The sequence below is a fragment of the Coccomyxa subellipsoidea genome (genome assembly GCF_000258705.1).
Source record: "Coccomyxa subellipsoidea C-169, whole genome shotgun sequence".
In the NCBI taxonomy this organism is placed as follows: Eukaryota; Viridiplantae; Chlorophyta; class Trebouxiophyceae; family Coccomyxaceae; genus Coccomyxa; species Coccomyxa subellipsoidea.
The window spans coordinates 1668047-1686020 of record NW_005178035.1 but is presented as its reverse complement, the minus strand read 5'-3'; the positions used below and the strand labels follow the sequence as shown (position 1 = coordinate 1686020).

Below are 17974 nucleotides of genomic sequence, written 5' to 3'. Positions count from 1 at the left end.
AGCTTTAGAGATCTTCTCTTACATGCGCAGTGCACGCCAACCACAAATTTGCAATAGCCTCATTTTGCAAGCACATCATGGTCCCCTTCAATGCCCTGCCGTTGGCTCCACAAGACACAACAATCCGCTAAAATTGGATGAAATTGAAATTACTCAAGCTGCTTGGTCCAATCGTAGGGGTCCCACAGATCTCCAAACTCTGCCACCCACTGCTCCTGCAGCAAGCAGTCCAACCCAATATGAGAATAAAAATGAGGCGCTCTCTCTTGAGATTTGGAAGCAGCTCGCACATTCCAACCGTTCAATCCCCCCCTGCTATCAGAAACACAAAGTACCAGGAAGCAGTCAGAAGCGCTGGACATCGCAGCCCTGCACTACACCAGTTGCATGCATGCTTACTCACCTCTGCCAGTAATCGTTGCAAAAGGAAGCCCACTGTTTCCTGCTGAAAATGCCCTCCCCTTCGTGCTGACTTTTTGCAGCCTTGGCCGTTTCTTGCGAGTCAAGAAGCAGGCACCACAGTGTTGGCAGTTGTGGAGTTGATGCCCTGTATCAAACATTGATTGAATTTCCAACTGTGCAGTTGCGGCCGGGACGGACAAACCTGCACGGCGACGCTCTCCTGCTTGGCGCTGCGGTGCATGTCTTCCGCCGGCAGCTGCAGCAGCCCGATCAGCACGCCGCGGCCAAAGCTGTCGGGGAAGGATGACTCGTCGTCTATCACATGCACGTGGCCGCTCGCCAGTCCCATCTCCACCGCAAAGTAGGGGAAGTTCGGTGGGATGCAGCCACGCAACCCCTGCAGTATTAGAATTAAGGTTCAGGGTTGCAGAGGTTTACGCAGACTCACAGCAGGCACAAATGCGTTCCCTTATACGCTGGTAAACAAGGTGAATCTCCGGCGCTGCTAGACGGCGCACGTGCTTGCCCTTCAGGATGTTGTTCTGTTCACAGGAGGTCATATACAAAGATACATCAGCTGCAGCAGGCCCACATTGCATGCAAGAGCTTCCCCAGGGTACTCAGTCAATGAGTTAGGATTCTGCTTTTTAGATGGGTGCAGGTACAGTAACCATCAATTAGTTCAGTACCTATGGAGGCCTAGGTGCACAGGCAAGAGCACTCTGTGCAAATGAGGTGCATCAAGCACCATTGCAAGTGAAAAGAACTCAGCGGGGAAACAGTTAGTCACCTTGGCTGAGGTGTCAATCCAGCGCTTGGCGTGGTGCTGCGCCCACTCGCTCTCCGCGTCGTCGATGCCCTTCTTGAAGTACAGCGGCGCCTTGGCCGCCACCTGGGCAGGGGCAGGGCTTTGTCACTTTACTAAATCTTGATGCAGATTCCAGAGTCCAAGAAAAGTGCTGGACACCGTAATAATGGCCAAAAATGAGAACGCCACCTGGACATAAAGCACACCCCGTCCGAGCCGCCATGTCGGCGTGGCACCACTCTGTCATACTACTAATTTCCACATGCAGATTTCAGCGTCAAGCAAGACACCGCGCGCCATGCGCAATTCCGCCAAGCACGCCTCAAAATGTAGAATTCGGCGTAACGCAAAATCATGAATGCCGTGCTAGGCCAAAGAAAGGAAACCTTACTGTGAAAGGAACACACCCCACCTTCACCATAGCCCTGTTACAACTTTGTCATGCACACCTTGAGAATGCGGACTCCAGCATACCAGGATCCATGCTGAGGCAAAGAGAAAGAAGCCCACTGTGGCACAGAGCACGCAAGAAAGCTGCTCACCTTTGGAGGCACAGGTATACACTCCACAAAGCCATGGCTGCGCGCATCTCCTAGCCGCTTGGCAGTCTCCATGAATATCACGTCCTTGCCCTGCGAGTGTAGCCCCAGCAGAAGCCTGTCAAACAGCCGATTTGCTGTCTGCATAGTTTTGTTGCATCCCTCAGAAAGCGCCAGCTATCTTCTGGTCTGACAATCATTCAGCGGCAGGGAGTGTCTCAAGAACGCGCCCTTCAGGATCTTTTGTTGGGAAGGGCGATGCTTCATGATCACTGCTCATGAGCGCAGTTTTCATCTAATATGTAGAATGCAGACACTCAAAAGCACTGCAGGGCAAGGGTACCTCGAGTCATCACCAAGCGGCCAGCAACACATAATGGTGTGTCATCAACAGCAGCTCGCATGCAACCTACAAGAATGCTGGCGGATCCCCCACATATTTCATTGCTCCCGGATGGGACTAGCATTTCATCCTTTGGGTAGCGAGGACGGCTCCGTTAGTACCCCAGGAGAGGCTGAGTCACCTGGGCCATGAACATTTGCAGCAGGCACTTTTTGAAGTTGCGGATCTCGGTCCAGACGTGCTCGTCCGCCTGGCGAGTGCTGGCCACATGATCGAGCGGCGCTATCAGGCAGTGGCCCGGCACCAGCCGCCCCCTGCGAATTCGAATTCGAATTTGAAAAAACTTCAAAAATGCATTGTCCTGCAGGACGCTTGGATGAGCTTGATGTGGTTTCATCAAGGGCCTGCCAACATAGTCCTGACAAACAACAACACAAGTGTAAAGCTGAGTGCCCCTGTGCACACAAAATATTCAAAAGATCCTTTCCTCTCAAATCTCACTCCTTGTTTTTCAAGGCATTTAACATTAGCTCGACGTGGGCACGGCAAAACTGCACCTACAACGTCCTGGTGGGTTCTGCCTTGAAGCACTGTCAAGCACCCACACGGCTGTACCTCATGCAACAACCCGTCTTGGCTGTACGAACACAAGGATGCCACAGGCTGGTCATAATTCCTTCGCAAACTGCGATAAATCTGGAACAGCAGCTTGTGGACCGCTGCACAGATGTAGAGGTCAGAGTCCGGAAAGGGTGGACCCACTTGGGCGGCAGCATGAGGTAGGCGGTCTGGCCAATGGCGACGGTCAAGTGGCGCAACCGCCGCTTGCTGCTGAAGCAGTACGCGCACGCGTCCACCGCATTGCTGGCGCGCCTACAGCATATTTCATGTTCAAGTTCAAATCCAGGTCAAATTCAAGAAATTTGGAGCCCTGGTAATTTGATACTGCGGTGACCTTCGGCTGGTCGTTCACCCAGCTGACATTCCTTGCCGCCCAAAACGCACAAACCACGTCTGTCCCAGGGTCACGAGTGTTGCGTCGCAGGCTGGCATGGAATGTCAACTGGGTGGCAGCCACTGAGATTTCAATCTCAGGACATTGAAAAAGTTTGAAAGAACCGGACTTGGGACCTGGGTGTTGAGCCGCCAATGCCAATGTAGCATGCACGTCCAAAAGACTTCAAGAAAAGTTCTGGGCCTTGAACCCATGTCCTCCACAGAGCGAGATGAACTTCACAAAGGCGTAAGTGCAACTGAATTCGCTCAGGCATGCGCACCTGTAGTCTGCGATCTGGGCGGCCTTCTGGCGCTGGGCCTGCTTTTCGCGCGTTCCCTTTTTATTGCGCGACTCGTACATCGCAAGGCCGCCATCGTGGTCGTACTCCTCATCCACATCAAGCTCATTTCCTCTGCAAATAAGTCATTCCCCTTGATTACGTCACAAATTTGACGTGCAAGAGCTGGTGCTGATGTGGCATCGCTCTTCTCTGATCACAGCATCGTTCCTCAAGACCTATGTGCATGTCGGCATAGCAAGATGTGTCCCATGCAGTATGCTGCCAGTCACAGCAGGTAAAGTCTGCCACTCCTAGAGACAGTATGTACTGCTGAGCACCGCCGACAAGACGGTAACTGCCCAAGAAGCTCACACCCCCTCTGCCATGCTCTCTCATGCCCTTCCCTACTATCCAGCAGCCATCCCCATTGGGGCTGCATCCCAAGAAACGAAGAAGGGGAACCGCGCACCCCAAAAGGCACACAGACATGGGGGCGCATAGGTACATAGCAGACATTTCTCACGGCATGGTCCTGTACAGGCAAACATGGATTGCACTCACTTGTAGCGGGCTTTGCGCGCGATGTTGTCGGCCAGGTTGGCGTCGATGTCCTCGGCCCCCTCGTAGCGCTGTCGCTTGACAAGGGTCCCTAAATCGGCCGCGTCATCGTCCGCAAAATAGCGCGATTTCTCCCCGGGCGCGTCGTAGCGCTGCAGCCGCTTCGGCTTGCGGCCCCCGTCAATCAGCCCTGCGCAGTGTTTGAATTTGAATTAGTGATCTCACTGCTTGATCAGCATGCATACTTGTGCGGCGTAGCAGGGTGCAAGTCGAGTCCATGGCCTAGGACACCTGATGCGGTAGTGTATGACAGAGAGCCATGCCATGCTGCGCCGCTGCATCTGATCAAGTATGCGTATTGCGAGGCTAGGGGCACTTGCTTTCCTGTCGTTAATCAATTAGTTTGGACCTAAAATAACAGAGTAATGCCATGATGGAGTACTGCATTTAGAGTAAAATGGAAGTGCAGACATACTCCAAATCAGAGTCGCCAATTGTGCATACCAGAAAGGGGCAACCGTCAACAAGGCGGGCAGAGAGCGCACCTTCGCCGGCGCAATCGCGACCGAAGGCTCCGGGGACGGCTCTGCCGCCCGCGTCCACCTGGGGGAGGATTACCACCTCCCGCTTGGCCGTCCCCCCAGTGGGATCACCCGCCGCCGCAGCGGGGGGCCCCCGGCCCAGCAGCCGCGCGCGCAGCGCGGCCGCCGCGCCAAAGTTCCCTCCTCCGCTCGGCTCTGCCGGATCCCCTGTGTACAGCAGATACACACCGTGAGCCAGCAGTCTTCACACTCACACATCCCCGGCTTAAGCGATCTGTGAGGAATTGATGGCCACATTTGCAACTTCAGGTCATTCCTCCAGCGTCTTGTGCGGGAGAACATGCTTCAGATACATAGACATTTTCAGATGTGCTTAGCTTTCACAGGTTTAATGGGAACACAGAAAAAGAATTAGGAGGGACCTGCTCACCTGTCAATCGAGCTCTGAGAGCCAAGGCAGCGGCAAAGTTGCCCGCGATTGCGCCGGTCTGCGAGACTCCACCCACGTGATCATGGTCTGCCCTGTCCAACACTACACCCGCTCCTCCTGCCACATCTGCGCCTGCTTCGTCACCGCCCATGTCATTGTCTGACTCAGCGCCCAGCCTCGCCAGCTGATCGGGGCGCAGCCCCCCGGCCTGGCCGTCTCCGTTGGCGTCCTCTGTACTTCTGTCCTCTGGTGCTGCCGAGCCTACACACACGACACCCAAGAATTCAGGATGTAAGTAAGATATTACTGAAATTAATTTATATCCCCACTCAGACACACCGGCTTCCCCACTGCTGCTTACAGACATTGTCCCACAGGATTCATTGAGCTTCAAGTACTTCAGCACTTCGCAATAAGCGATTCTTGAGGCAGGGATGGCTTATATGCAAAGGTATGCAGATACACACCAGATTTTGCGGAATCAGCGGCCCCCTTGAAGCTATCAAGGAAGCTGCCGTCGTTGGAGAACTCATTGAGAGCCGCAGCCGCGCCGCGCAGCACGGCAGCGTCTGCCGGCCGGCCGAGAGGGTCCCCCCGCCTACCTCTGCCTCCGCCGCGGGGACCGCGGCCACCACCGCTGCTGGCCTCCCGTTGCCTGTTCTGGCGGTCCTCCACGTTTCTGCTGTGGGGTTCCCTCCCTTCCCTCCCAGATGTGCTCGGCTGGTCGTCCGCTCGCCTACCGCCATTCTGCCGGCTGTCGTCCCGGTCAGTAGCCTTCCCACGCCTGCAATGACAACGCTGACTCGGTAAAGCCCCACATATGGTTCACATTCACTTGACTTGGTAATCTGTCAAAATGCAAGCACTAATCAGCCTGCATGACCAAACTTTTCTGACCTTGTCAGTCCTCAATCCCATAGAAAGCCTTCTCTCCTAGCAGGTTCGCTAACCCCATTCACAGCGACTCGTAGCGAGCAAGAACAAGATTGCCTCCCAGCTCGACGGTTGCACAAGCATCAAGGATGCCTCCCGCCTGTAGCCTGCATGAAATTTACCTCCAGGAGAGCGAGGATCCCTCGGAAGGCCGCCGCATCTGCGAGGCGGAGCTGCGCACGTCTTCCAGATAGTGCGCGCCGCCGCGGCCGTCCTGGTCTTTCGCGTTGTCCGGCTGGCGGTCACGTCGGGGGGCGTCCCCTCCCCTGCGCTCCCGCGCCGCATGCGCGTGCCCCATCGCTGCAACAACAGTTTTTGCATTATGACTTTTATTGTTACAAGGTCCAAAGCCCGAGGCCTCCTGCTCGCCATTTATTGTGCTGTCTTTTGACACAATGACAAGCAAGAATGGTCCTTTTGTCTAGACAAAGGATTTTGACTTCACTCATTTTCCAATGCTTGCCCTTCGTCTAACTTGCACAGGTGGGTGACCCCTGCTGCGACAGACAATAATCCCCTACTATCTTCCATGTCCTTTCCATGGCTGCAAGACGCATTGAATTGCTTTGCCATACCTCTTGCTCTTTAAATATGGTGTTATGTTTCGACACAATGATGGGCAAGAATGGTCTGTCCGTCTTCAATGCACAGATGGGACAATTGTGCTCATCAATTTGTCAAAATGTGGCACCCAAGATCAGCCTGTATTCAAATCCCGCACATCTTATAGACCTGCCTATGATGTGCATCATTTGAAGCATGCCAGCATTTAATACGCATTCATCAGACCGCATGCACAGATCACTGCTGCGCATACTGAAAGGGAACGTGTGGCGTCCATCAGATGTGCTGCATGCGCACAAGAAAAGCAAGTGAGGATGGCTCACAGGGCGCTGCGCGCTGCTCGGTGAGGCTGGCGGTGAGGTCCTTGAGAGAGCTGAAGCGCTCGGAGACGATCTCGTTCACCGAGCGGCCCTCCTCGGCCGCGGCCGTCTGTGCGCGTTTCAGCGCCTTGAGCCGCCAGCTGGCGCCGCCGTCGCCTGCTTTGGCCGTGGGGATGATGCCAGATTTGGACGGCTCTCTGGCGGGCTTGTCTGGGACGCCGTCCCCTCCATCCTTCCAGTAGACATTCAGCTCCTTTGCCTGTGATGAACGGATATTTTTCAAGTCACGAGATTTTATCATTATAATTATTATTCCGCGCATTTCCTGCCAAGAGGCAAAGTACGTCCTGCAGACACGCTGAACTCAAAGGCTGCCACAATCGTACCCCTTGTTGGACTCACCAGATCCAAGCAAGACCCAATCCACCGTGGGCACGGTGCTCAGAATTTCCGCCCCCGGCCAGCCGGTGCACAAGATTTTATAAGTGAATACAGATGACCCCTTTGTCAATGCATATCAAACCGGTGCACATGAGCTCTGCAACTGCTCAGTGTTGCAGACAATGGTGTTCCTGATTGGGCGAAATGAGATGGCACCCAATATCAATGTGCTTGCTTCAGCTAAGAAGCTGGACGCCTCCACTCACCATCCTGAAATGTACAGCACAGCATACTCTGTGCTCCTGCCATAGCATGGTACTAAAGCAGGCACGCATCACCGACTTACTCCAAAGTCACATCAATGCAAAGGCAACAGTGAATACCTTCTTGGGCTGCTCTGGGGTTGCTTCTGCCGCCTGGTCAACCTCGGTGGCTTCTGCTTTGGCCCGCGGCATCGCCGTAGTCATCCAGTCCTCCCTTGCCACAGCTGCTGCCGCCTCCCCTGCAGCTGCCACAGCTGACCCATCCTCTGGGAGGGGTCTGCTGTCTGTCTGAACTTGCCCCGAAGGTGAGCCGTCACCCCTTCGCTGGATGGCAGCATCGCTGTCCGAGCCAGACACCGAGTCATGACCTGCAGTCCAGCACTGGCTGAGCGAGGAGTTGGGTGCAGGCAGGGAGGAATGTTCTGGGGCACCTAGCCTGGAAGCTGCATGCAGCTGCAGAAGTGTCAATGACACGCATGCTGCATAGACAGAAATAGACAGTGGAGGCTGAAGAGCGTAGCAAGTACTTGATAAGACAATCTATCTTCGATTAAGAGGCCCTGGAAGCCACATACCTGGATCGTCACCCTGTCCTCTTGCAGCTCTGCGCTGCTGCCTCTGCAGCCTCTTCTTCTCCTGTGCGTAACAGCAGACATGAGGTAAGGACAGAGCAGTGATACCAGTCAGCATGAAAATCGGATCATGAGCGCAATGCGCTGGACCAGCCAGACTGCAAGCGTGCCAGAACAGTTCTGCATTGTAGGTCAGATCAGGCAGTTAATGCCGGCATCAAAATATGCTACAAACAGGACAATTTGCATCAAAAGTCATGCTCGATTGGAATTTGCAGCAGTAAAGTGGAGCGACCCTGACCTTCTTTTCCTTTTTCTTCTCCTTCTTCTTGGCTTTCTTCTCCTCTACCAACGATCGATTGGCAAGTTCCTTGTCCACAAACTGAACAGCACTCAGCATCCTGACCAGTGATGGATTACGCTGAGACCTCTTCACCCAGTAGGTCTCTATTTCACAGATCGTTCATCCTGTTTTCCAGGGCCTTCCACCGAAAATTCCCACCCTTCGCCCAGTGCTGCACGGTGTCCCCTGGCTCAATTCACTTCCTTCGATAAATAGTTTCTATTGTCGCTGGGGCTCTCAGAACAAGTTCTAGTGTTGCTGGGAATGGGGATGAAGCGGTATATAGGTTGCAAATAATCCACTGTTGACATCTCGGCATTGGGTAAAACCATTGCAGCGGGCCCTCCCAGGCGTCGATGTCGTATAGTGGTTAGTACACCACGTTGTGGCCGTGGAGACCAGGGCTCGATTCCCTGCTTCGACAACTTTTTTCGATCTTGCAAATTTTTTTGCAAACAGGGCTCTTCCGGATCATGCCTTCTGAGATTCCTGGGCCCATCTTCCTGCCTTGAAACTGTTTTTTTGCGACGACGATCTATACAATGCCAACATTGAATGTCATTGTTGCTTCTGTGTGAATGCATGCTGAGAGCACCGTGCATGACGCTATGTTGGTGGGCGGGATTTTCCCTCAATCCTGCATAGATTAATAATGTGCACTCAAGGTCAGTGTAGCATTGCCTGATCTAGTCCAGGTCAGACCCTCCAGCCCGTTCTCCCTTGCGCATGGCAGTAATACAAATGTCGCATCAGTTCAGCAGTGCCCACACTGGTGTGCTTCGCCCACACTGGATAAAGGGACCAACAAATGCTGCCCGTGTTCATGCTAGTCACACAGCAAATTACCTGCATGCCTTACTGTACAGACTGTGATAAGGAGCATGAAACCCGCAGAGCAGCCCACAGCAAAAACAGCCATAGCCTTGCTTGCATAAGCATCAAGGAGACAGTCTGTCTCAGATCGGCCTAGATTCCTGGTGCTCAGGCCCAAAATGGTCATCCGGTGCCAAATTGTCCCTATTTCTAGTCTTCTACACTGTCACACATGACAGCCCCTGCTATCGAAGGGCGCTGTGTGGTTGCTTTGCTTTCTGCGCCCTGCCGTCTGCCACAAGCCCAGCGCACAAGAGCGCGTTACGGCTCAACGGCGCACGACCAAACCCCTCTGCAAGCATGACAGGCACTTTCAGGCTTGATGTGAAGCGCTGCTGCGGGCTCTGCCCCCGCACTTCCTGCACCCTGCGCTCTGCAGCCGCCACGCGCGCTGCCAGTGTGGTGGCGTCATCCTGCCACATCTCTGGCCCGTACTTCAGATGCAGCCAGGCTTGCAGCGACAGAACTTCTCTCAGCTGCTTCTGCAGCTGCACCGCTCTCAATTCCTCTGCCAATGCACCGCCTTCCTCCACGCCGGGGACAACCACAGGAGCAGGCACAGCCGGCGTTGCTTCTTTTGCCCGGCGGCTCTTTTTCGGAGCCTGCATGGCTTCCTCCAGATAGATGCGTCCCCTCAGCTTTGCTATGTGTGCCTTTGGCCGCCCCTTGAGGAGGTTGCGCGGCGCGTAACTGGCCAAGGTCACCCCCCTGGGGTCTATCTGCATGTTCACCTGTGTTGGCACCAAGTTATCAGACAGGGGGAGTTGCACATGTCCCAGTTTTTAGGGATGAGAGAGTATTCTACAGGTGCAATAGGATTGATCGCAATGCTGCAGTGGCAGGCTCCTTCATGTGTCCCTTGATCTGGGAACTTGCCAGATCAACTTGAGCGGCTGCTCCCATGACAGCGTGGCCCTTGTACCCAAAGAACTCATCACACTGACGTCAAGAGGTGCTCCTTGCAAGCGATGCGGTTGCTTGTGTAGCATGCAATCCCTAGAGCAAGTGGTTTGGGTGCACCGCCGCACCTGCCAGAATTCGAGGCCGGCCTTTCTAGCAGCGGAGAACGCAGCCATGACTGGGCTGCCGCTGGCCAGCGCCCCTTTGGGCACCTTCACTGGCGGCTCATTGTTCTGGTAGCACATCAGCAGCATCGCCCTCGGATTGTCGTCCTCTGGAAGCTGCTGCCGCACCCTCTTTGTCCCTGTGCCAGTGAGCCGATCTCAGCCTTCAGCAGGTCATATACATGGCGGAAGTGCGTCCCAAAGGTTTCAATTGGCGCATGAAGCAACAGCCACAGCTGCGATTTTGCAGCTGTGGCTGGTGTTGGCCAACCAGGAGAGGTTCATGCAGGTATGAGTCACAATGCACCTGTCAATAAGCTAGGAAGGGCCAACACTGGTAGATACAATAACATCTGTTCTTGTGGCTGCTGGCCTGATGGGGGACTCAAGGGCTGCCATGGACCACTAATCTTGGCCCCGGCTGGCGGAGGGGCGGTAAAAATACTGAGCACCGTTCCCACGGGTGAAGTGTGGATCTGGCAGGTCCATCAAGGGGTGGGATATGGCAGCTTGTCTGCAGATGCACCTCGCCTCTGGCAGGAAAGGCATGCAATAAAAACAATACGAATATCTCACTAACATGCAGCTTGGCAAGAAAAAAGAAACCTTTTCGCAGTCTTTACCGGTGTCAAGCAGGCCGCGGGCAGCGCGCTGTTCGTGCAGGTGTTCCACCATGCAGTGCAGCTGCGATGTGATGCGCTCGGTAAACTTCCGAGCCTCATAGCCCTGCACAGGCATCAGTCAATCAGTGAGTCAATTAATTTGCTTCCTGCCCAGTCATAGCTGATGTGATGCCTGATTTTGACTCTCAGAGTCAGGGCGCTGTGTGAGACTTTCAAGCATGAGAGACAGCACCCTGAGAGCAACCAGCACGGCAGCAAGTCCTGCGCCTGATTTCTAGTGTTCTTGGCATATCAGCATGTTTGGATATCAGTGAGAGTCTCAGCAAGAAACATTGAAAGGGCGGACATGGACCGATTGGCCCCAATAGCACAAGATTCACAATGCATTGTGATCCTCTCGCAACCAGCTGGCAGAAGAGCGAGAAAGAGGCAGATATGTTGACGCGTAGAGTGACAAAGGGATACAGAGTGGCTTGCCTTCATATTGCGGGGGACCGGGCGCAGGATCTGAGGAGGGAACATCTTCAGCTCTATGGTGTCTCGCCCCTGATGCACAAAGTCTATGCGGCACTTGCCCACCTGGCACAGCACACCACATCATGCATCCAGTCAGACCGCGCCATTCACAGTGTACAGAAGGTAGATATGAGGCGTAAACCCAGGTGAGAGGCCAGCAGTGAAGAGCATCAGGGACAAGAAGGAGTAAAAGAGAGGGCAGCCACCTTCTGCTCTGGCTTCAGGCCTAGTGGGTCTCTGCAGATCTCGGGCATGCCGCCGGCCTGCAGAAAGTGCCCCATGTACCTGCACCAAATTGCAGCACCAAGTTCTGATCTTGCACAGCTAGACCCCCAACAAAGCAATTCCCACGCTTCTATCACTGGCAGCTGGGGTTGGCAAATTCTCGTTTATTCGCATGTTTTTCATCAGACACTCGTTAGTCCGCCCAATCTAGGGGAGCACCTGAGAAAATGGGGCCGAAGAGACATGCCCGGCCCAAACTCAAATCAAGCTGCAATTTGACGGGCTGGGGAGCTCGGAACAACAGCAAAATCACAGATAATTTAGAGTACAGACTAGGGATTTTTTAAGCAAGGGCCTTCATGCGGACCACTCTAGTCGCAAGTAAAGGTTGCTAGAGGTGCAATTCTAGGAGCAGGCAAGGTTGAGATCTGGCTCCCCACCTGGCGACCATGACCTGATTGATGCCTATCCACGACTGTGAGCCATCCAGCGAGATTGCCTCCACTGTGTGCTGCGTCTGCCGCTGCCTGTCGGCGTGCCGCTTCACCGTGTTATCCACCCTCGACACCAGGCAAGGCACCTGCACAGAATATCACACTCCAATTGTTCTCTACGCATGCACTGATGCTGCACAACATGACTAGACTCCTCTCTGGGGACTGGGGAGAATGCTGTTTAGACTGTTCTGCTCTGATGCAAGCACAGCTCACTCACGCGTCATAGAAGTCACCTTTGCTTATACTGCGTGACTGCCGCACGGAGAGGGCGAACCGACACTGAGGGAGCTCATCAAGTCCTGCTCTTCAGCCCTCTTTCAAGGCCATGGGAGTCTCAGTCATGCATCATTGATACCTACAGGCTGGTAGGCAGCACCTAGATTCTGTGTCTCAGTTGCCACTTTCCCAGGCCCTCTCTTAGGGGCGTGCAGGGTGCGTGCCTTCCCGCTGTTGAGGAGGTCTCGGTTGGGGTGCAGGGCTGTGCTGGGGCAGTGACACAGCAGCACCTCGCCATCCACAAGCACCTCCAGTGTAAACCTCCCCTTACGCTGCTGCACAATTCCCTCCCTCAGGGGCTCCCTGAACTCGTATCGAAACAGCGGCGGCGGCAGCGGCAGAGGCGGTACTGGAACCAGTTCCTGGCAGGTACCATTTGACATCTCAACACATGTCGTCTAGTGTGTGTCAGCTCGACCAGCACTTTTGGCGGACAGCAGCTTGTCCAATTGATGTTGACATCTTGCTGCAAGGATCGGGGGCAAAAGTGGTGCCAATCGCAGTAGCTGACTAGGATGACATGGAACAGAGAGATACCTGCATTTCGGGTCTTGAAGGCTGCCTCAGCGCCTTCTGCAGTGGGACCTGCAGCGCTGCTGAGCAGGCTGGGAGGGGGCATGGTGCACAGTACGATCTGCCGTGGAAGCGCGGAACTGGTGGCGGGAGACGGATTCCGAATGGTTGTCTGAAAGCGGCAGCGAAACAAGACAGCCTCGATAGCGTCCCTTTGGACGCCATCCCCCAGGTCTTTGAAACAAGATCAGTGGGCGCCGTCAAGCCCTCCAAGGCTTTCACATCGGCGCCTTGAGCCAGAGACGTCCTTTCAAAGAATAACCTAGAAAATTTGCGCAATTGAGAACAGCATAGAGGGAATTGGGGGACGATTGCTGTTGTCCCAGTCTCGGATCAACAACTCTTTGACGTAAATGATTTCTATTCACCAAAATTCTCAAGGTTCAAAGGTCTACGTCTTCCTTAGAATCAAACCATCTCTAATATAGTACTGAACAAAGAGAAGAGATGGCCAATTCACTGAGGACGAGACGCAAAGACCTCAAAGTGAGAGGCTTGAAGGTCTAGCACAGATATGGTGCTACCCCAAAGGAAAACGTACAGATCGGCGCTAATCACGCACAACGCTTCAGTTGAACTACCAAGAGTCCTCCTCCAGCAATCGCGTCAAGGCAGTCTGAATTCTAATGATCAATCACATGGCCGCATGACTTGGCTCCAGGTGACGTCAATGGCACAGCACGCCCAGCATGGGAAGCCTTTGAACACCTCATCAAAGCTGCACTCTCAAAGAATCGCGCAAAATTGGCAGGAAGGTTGATTATTACAGATCTGGCGTTTGGTTGTTGACGCCCGTTTGAACACGCGAGTGGAGCCACCTGTTTGAATAAAACATCCGATGTCGAAAGCGAAGGCAAGAAAGGCCTCGCATGCAGAAGCCTCCAGTTCGCAGGTGGCGAAGCATGATTACCTCCAACGAATCACATTCACCCAGGCACTCATGCAGCGAGTCTGTATGCTGGAAGATCATGCCAAAGAACTGTACAGAAACTTGATGCAAACAAATAATGGTGAGGTTGCGTATGTTCCTCTGACTGAATAATTGATAATTACACACGGATCGTTCAGATCTCAATCATGGCGTTCGATCTGACGCCATCTACACTTCCGACGCAGACACTGGATACTTGAACCTTGTGGCCGAAATCGACAAGGAGATATCGTTCTGCAACTTCAGGCTAGGGAGACTGCTCTTTCCTGTAAGACCATAGACCTTTTGGCAGCGATGCTTCCACTAAAGCAACATTTCTTGACCTGCTGAGAAGAACTGCACTTTGACTTGGGGTGCTTGTTATGCAGCTGGACGGGAAATGGTACATTGCAGTGATCAACAAACTGCCAGACGAGGTGTCAAAGACCCTGGGCTCCTCGCTCAGCCTCGCTCAAGTCCAATTCCTCAAAACAGTGGTGCGCAGCACCCACCTGCTCTGCAATGTGCCGTGCCTTCCGTGCATGGCTTTAAATTCCGGTGAGTTGAATTTGGCATCTGTGCTTGTTTAATCGTAGATTACTTTGTTTGTGAGGATTTACCATGAGCCAGAATCCCTGTTGTGCAGCTGGAGGCGATTGCTATGGACCAAGATGCAGAGGATGGCGTGGGGTCCGTGGGTGCTGTGCAAGCCAGCAACCTGAACTTCACCCAGACGCAGGCTTTCCAAGCCACTCAGGCAGAAGGAGGATCCCAGGTACCAACCATCCTCTCAGCCGCTCAAAGTACCTGCAATTACCAAACAATTCCATCGACCTCCTAGCATCTCCAATGCCTGGCCCAGCTGCATCTGCAAGTGTGTCTTGGAAGTGGCTCCCCCACTTGACTGCAACAACACAAGATTGTCTCTGATGCAATTCGGGTGACATACCCCTTCACGTAGATGTGCATGTCACCAATGTGCATGCAAATTGTGCAGGCTTCTTCGCAGCAGCTGAAGCTGAGCATGGTGGAGAAGGAAGCGCTGCTGCCTCGGCTGGTGGAGGAGCACTGGCTCGCACCCAGCCCCCACAGGATGGGCTATTACAGCATCGGGGTGCGGTTCAGATGCCAAGCAATACTCCACCCCCTTGTGCCTGTGAGGTCCCGAAGTTTCACCCTTGTGCTGCTGTGCTGAGTATGGCTCTTGTGGATGGAGTCCATCAGTGAGCCCCACGAGCCTCTGGTGGCTCCCAACAGGTCAATAAGGTGTAATCATTATTTCCATAATGATTACCGCTGTGATTTTTTTTTTGTGATATAGATGTATTGGAAGGAAGATCTCAGGAGGGTGTTGGTGATTCTGTGGCTCTGCACCTGCATGTCCAGTATTCATGTTCTATCCTCAAACAACAGCAAGGCGACTGCCGGCAAAGCGCAGACCCAAATTTATCATGATCTTCTTGCGGAAAGTGATATGTGTTTGCTGGGTGGATACAGGTGCGATCCTTTCTGGAGCTGAAGGACTATCTGCTTTCGCTGGAGTTGCCGGAGGAGACACGCACTGCCTGGGAGAAATTCCTTTGATCAAGGCAGATCCGTAAGGCTGCTTGGCTTCATGACAGAGGCTGGTTGTACTTGCGAATGAGTGCACAGATCGTAAGGCAAGCTGAAGGTGTTGGAGAGGTTGGAGGTTGCCAAGGTGCATCATTTGACTTTGACTCTGTAATCGTTGTTGCTTTCTTCAAATGATCAAAAATCTCACAAATGGTGGAAGCTGTCGATAAATGTGCATCATCTGCTGATTTAAGTCTACACCGTCACATAACATGTATCAAGTCCAGCACGACTTCCATATGATACATGAGCTCTGGGGATTGCACCCGCAGCCAATCAAATTACCAATAAGTTTAAGCTCGTGTACTGAGGAACAGGAGACACAATGATCTGCATCATCAAACAAAACCTGGAAAATACTTTCTCTCTCACTCTACTCTCAACGCATCATCAAAGCATGAGAAACTCACACTCACACACATCACTCCTGTTCCTGGGACTTGAACCAGGGCACCCACACAGATGTCCTCCTTTGGTATTCTTTGAACAGCGCAGCGCGTTCCGGCCGGGCAAGCATGCGCGCCTCGGTGAGGTTAGTCACCCCGACCATGCACAGGGAATTGAACAGAGCGCCGGCCAGGGCCCAGGGCTGCCCCACATTCACTGCAAAGACCCCTAGAGACCACCACCACAGCTGCTCCCCAAAATAATTTGGGTGCCTCGAGTACCGCCACAGGCCTGCACCCCATCATCATTGGTTTGTGCATGAATTACAGCTGAACGCTGCAACCCTATCAAAAGCACAGGTTTTCCCAGGCAGGAGATTGAGGGGAGTGAAGAAAACGACTGGTGACCAGGCAGGGATTCACATTTGCGGCAGGAGCACTTGCTGGAACACAGAACGGTCCTATAGAAGTATGCGTGCACATAATGGTTTGCGGGTTGCAGCGTCCCCGTGACAGGTCACCAGGGAATGTGCAATGTAGGTTGACACCTGTATTCAGCAGAAGCACAGGAAGCTTCCCCGCCGCGCGCCTCTGTTCGTTGGCTGTCACAAAGTTGTGCAGCTGCGTATCAGCAACAGCTGCAACTCCAATACCTGCACCCACATGCCCAGCTTACACGAATTGCTTTCCACATATCAAGCCGTTAATTACTCTTCACCTTGTCACCTTGTAAAAAGGACTGATCAGATCTCTATAGCTGCGCAAGGACCACAAGCAAACTGAGAGCCTGAGCATGTTTGCGAACAGTCATTTGTCCAAGGTGCAGGGTGCATTAGTCTTCATGCAGAGCCAAGGATGTTTCTCACATGATCTGTCAGGTTTCCGCTCAATACTAGTTAGGCTCACTACAAGGGGCGCACCTAGGAGGCAGCCGGCACACGCGACGCTGTCCCAGAGGGCGTTCCAGGGCTGCTTTGATGCATGCACGCTGTACAGAGGCAGGCTGATTCCCACCAGCATGGCGTGCTGCACCACGTAGACTGCAAAGAAGGAGATCCACCACCAGTGCTTGCCATAGCGAGCGCGCATGTCTGCATAGCGCCAGTCTTCCCTCGCCCCGATCTCCCACTTCTCCCTGCAGAGCCAGTTCTCTTGGCTGCTGTGGGAGCTGAAGATCCAGATCTGAATGTTTTGTACCTTTTGCCCCTTAGGTGTCCCTTTCCATCATTGTTTCAGGATCGCATCTCTGACGTTGAGTTTCAGCAGCCAGCTATGCACCATGCACCATGCACCAGCATGGACTCACGCAGTTTTGCTCTACTGCCTGATGGAGAAGGGCTGCAGCAGAGCGGTTACCTTCGTAGGTAGGAGTGCGTAAGGCGGAGGCTCCATATCCACAGAAGTCCAAGGCACACCGATTGACGTGCATTATCTAAAGAAGTCTTGTCGCTGTGCAGTCTGTAAAAGTGCCCGATGAGCACTGGAGCCACTGTCCAATACGGGTCGATCAGCTGCAGAACACAAGGAAATCCATACTTTAATAATTTGTAAACACTCTTCAGCATAGGAGAGACCCGAAGAAACGTGGAAGCACGAGTAGATCAGCGCTGATCAAGGCAAACCCTCTCACCCATGTATTCCGCTGCCACAAGCTGATGATCCAGAAGATCACACAGACGTTGATAAAAAAGAAAAGATTGACGAGGAGCAATGTATGCACTTCGAATACTGAACACAATTTTCCAAAGTGTCCTGCGCGTTCAGGTTTGCACGTTGCTTCCAGGAAAAGGGCCAATATCGACGGCAGTGGTGCAGAAATGACAAGTGCCCACTGCGATTTTTGTCGTCTGATTTTCAAACGAGCCCCCACCATCAAAACATTGGAGCACAGGCTATTCAGCGATAGGTCGCAAGCCGCATCTGGTACACGTGTCGGTACAAAACCTCGAATTCGCGCCGAGAGGGCAGGGGATTATCTATAAGGATCTCCAACTCCACCCTAAAGTTGCAAAGAGGAAATGGTGCCGATCGGGGGGCTGATATAAGAGTAGGCAGTCTTCCGCAGACCATCGGTTGGGGATCGTCTGATTTTAACGTCTGGGGGACGCGTTGCCGCCGATGCGCGGAGGGCATTGAGGTTTA

The 17974-nt window shown here is 53.3% G+C and overlaps 4 protein-coding genes and 1 non-coding gene across 5 annotated transcripts; 2 read left to right on the top strand and 3 right to left on the bottom strand.

The window, feature by feature from the left end:
* Positions 1 to 149: 149 nt before the first annotated feature.
* COCSUDRAFT_36720 (hypothetical protein) lies at positions 150 to 8332 on the bottom strand (the record flags this gene model as incomplete). Its single annotated transcript, XM_005647763.1, has 12 exons — positions 150 to 215; positions 605 to 799; positions 1193 to 1294; positions 1753 to 1842; positions 2274 to 2406; positions 2855 to 2920; positions 3325 to 3501; positions 3931 to 4094; positions 4432 to 4676; positions 5367 to 5597; positions 6720 to 6975; positions 8234 to 8332. The coding sequence occupies 12 exons, from the start codon at positions 8330 to 8332 to the stop codon at positions 150 to 152; spliced, it is 1824 nt and encodes a 607-aa protein (XP_005647820.1).
* A 295-nt stretch (positions 8333 to 8627) lies between these two features.
* COCSUDRAFT_t42 lies at positions 8628 to 8699 on the top strand. The gene has a single exon. It is a non-coding gene; the product is annotated as a tRNA-His (tRNA).
* Positions 8700 to 8908: 209 nt separating this feature from the next.
* COCSUDRAFT_66251 (hypothetical protein) lies at positions 8909 to 12732 on the bottom strand (the record flags this gene model as incomplete). The annotated part of the gene is made up of 7 exons (XM_005647762.1): positions 8909 to 9879; positions 10177 to 10352; positions 10836 to 10938; positions 11313 to 11414; positions 11558 to 11636; positions 12017 to 12156; positions 12433 to 12732. 7 exons carry the CDS (start codon positions 12730 to 12732, stop codon positions 9334 to 9336), a joined length of 1446 nt encoding a protein of 481 aa, XP_005647819.1. The 3' UTR covers positions 8909 to 9333.
* Positions 12733 to 14215: 1483 nt separating this feature from the next.
* On the top strand, positions 14216 to 15416 carry COCSUDRAFT_63630 (hypothetical protein; the record flags this gene model as incomplete). The annotated part of the gene is made up of 4 exons (XM_005647761.1): positions 14216 to 14329; positions 14479 to 14607; positions 14830 to 14946; positions 15330 to 15416. 4 exons carry the CDS (start codon positions 14216 to 14218, stop codon positions 15414 to 15416), a joined length of 447 nt encoding a protein of 148 aa, XP_005647818.1.
* A 451-nt stretch (positions 15417 to 15867) lies between these two features.
* Positions 15868 to 17397, bottom strand: COCSUDRAFT_15649 (DUF1295-domain-containing protein; the record flags this gene model as incomplete). The annotated part of the gene is made up of 4 exons (XM_005647760.1): positions 15868 to 16124; positions 16381 to 16485; positions 16753 to 16967; positions 17189 to 17397. 4 exons carry the CDS (start codon positions 17395 to 17397, stop codon positions 15868 to 15870), a joined length of 786 nt encoding a protein of 261 aa, XP_005647817.1.
* Positions 17398 to 17974: the final 577 nt, after the last annotated feature.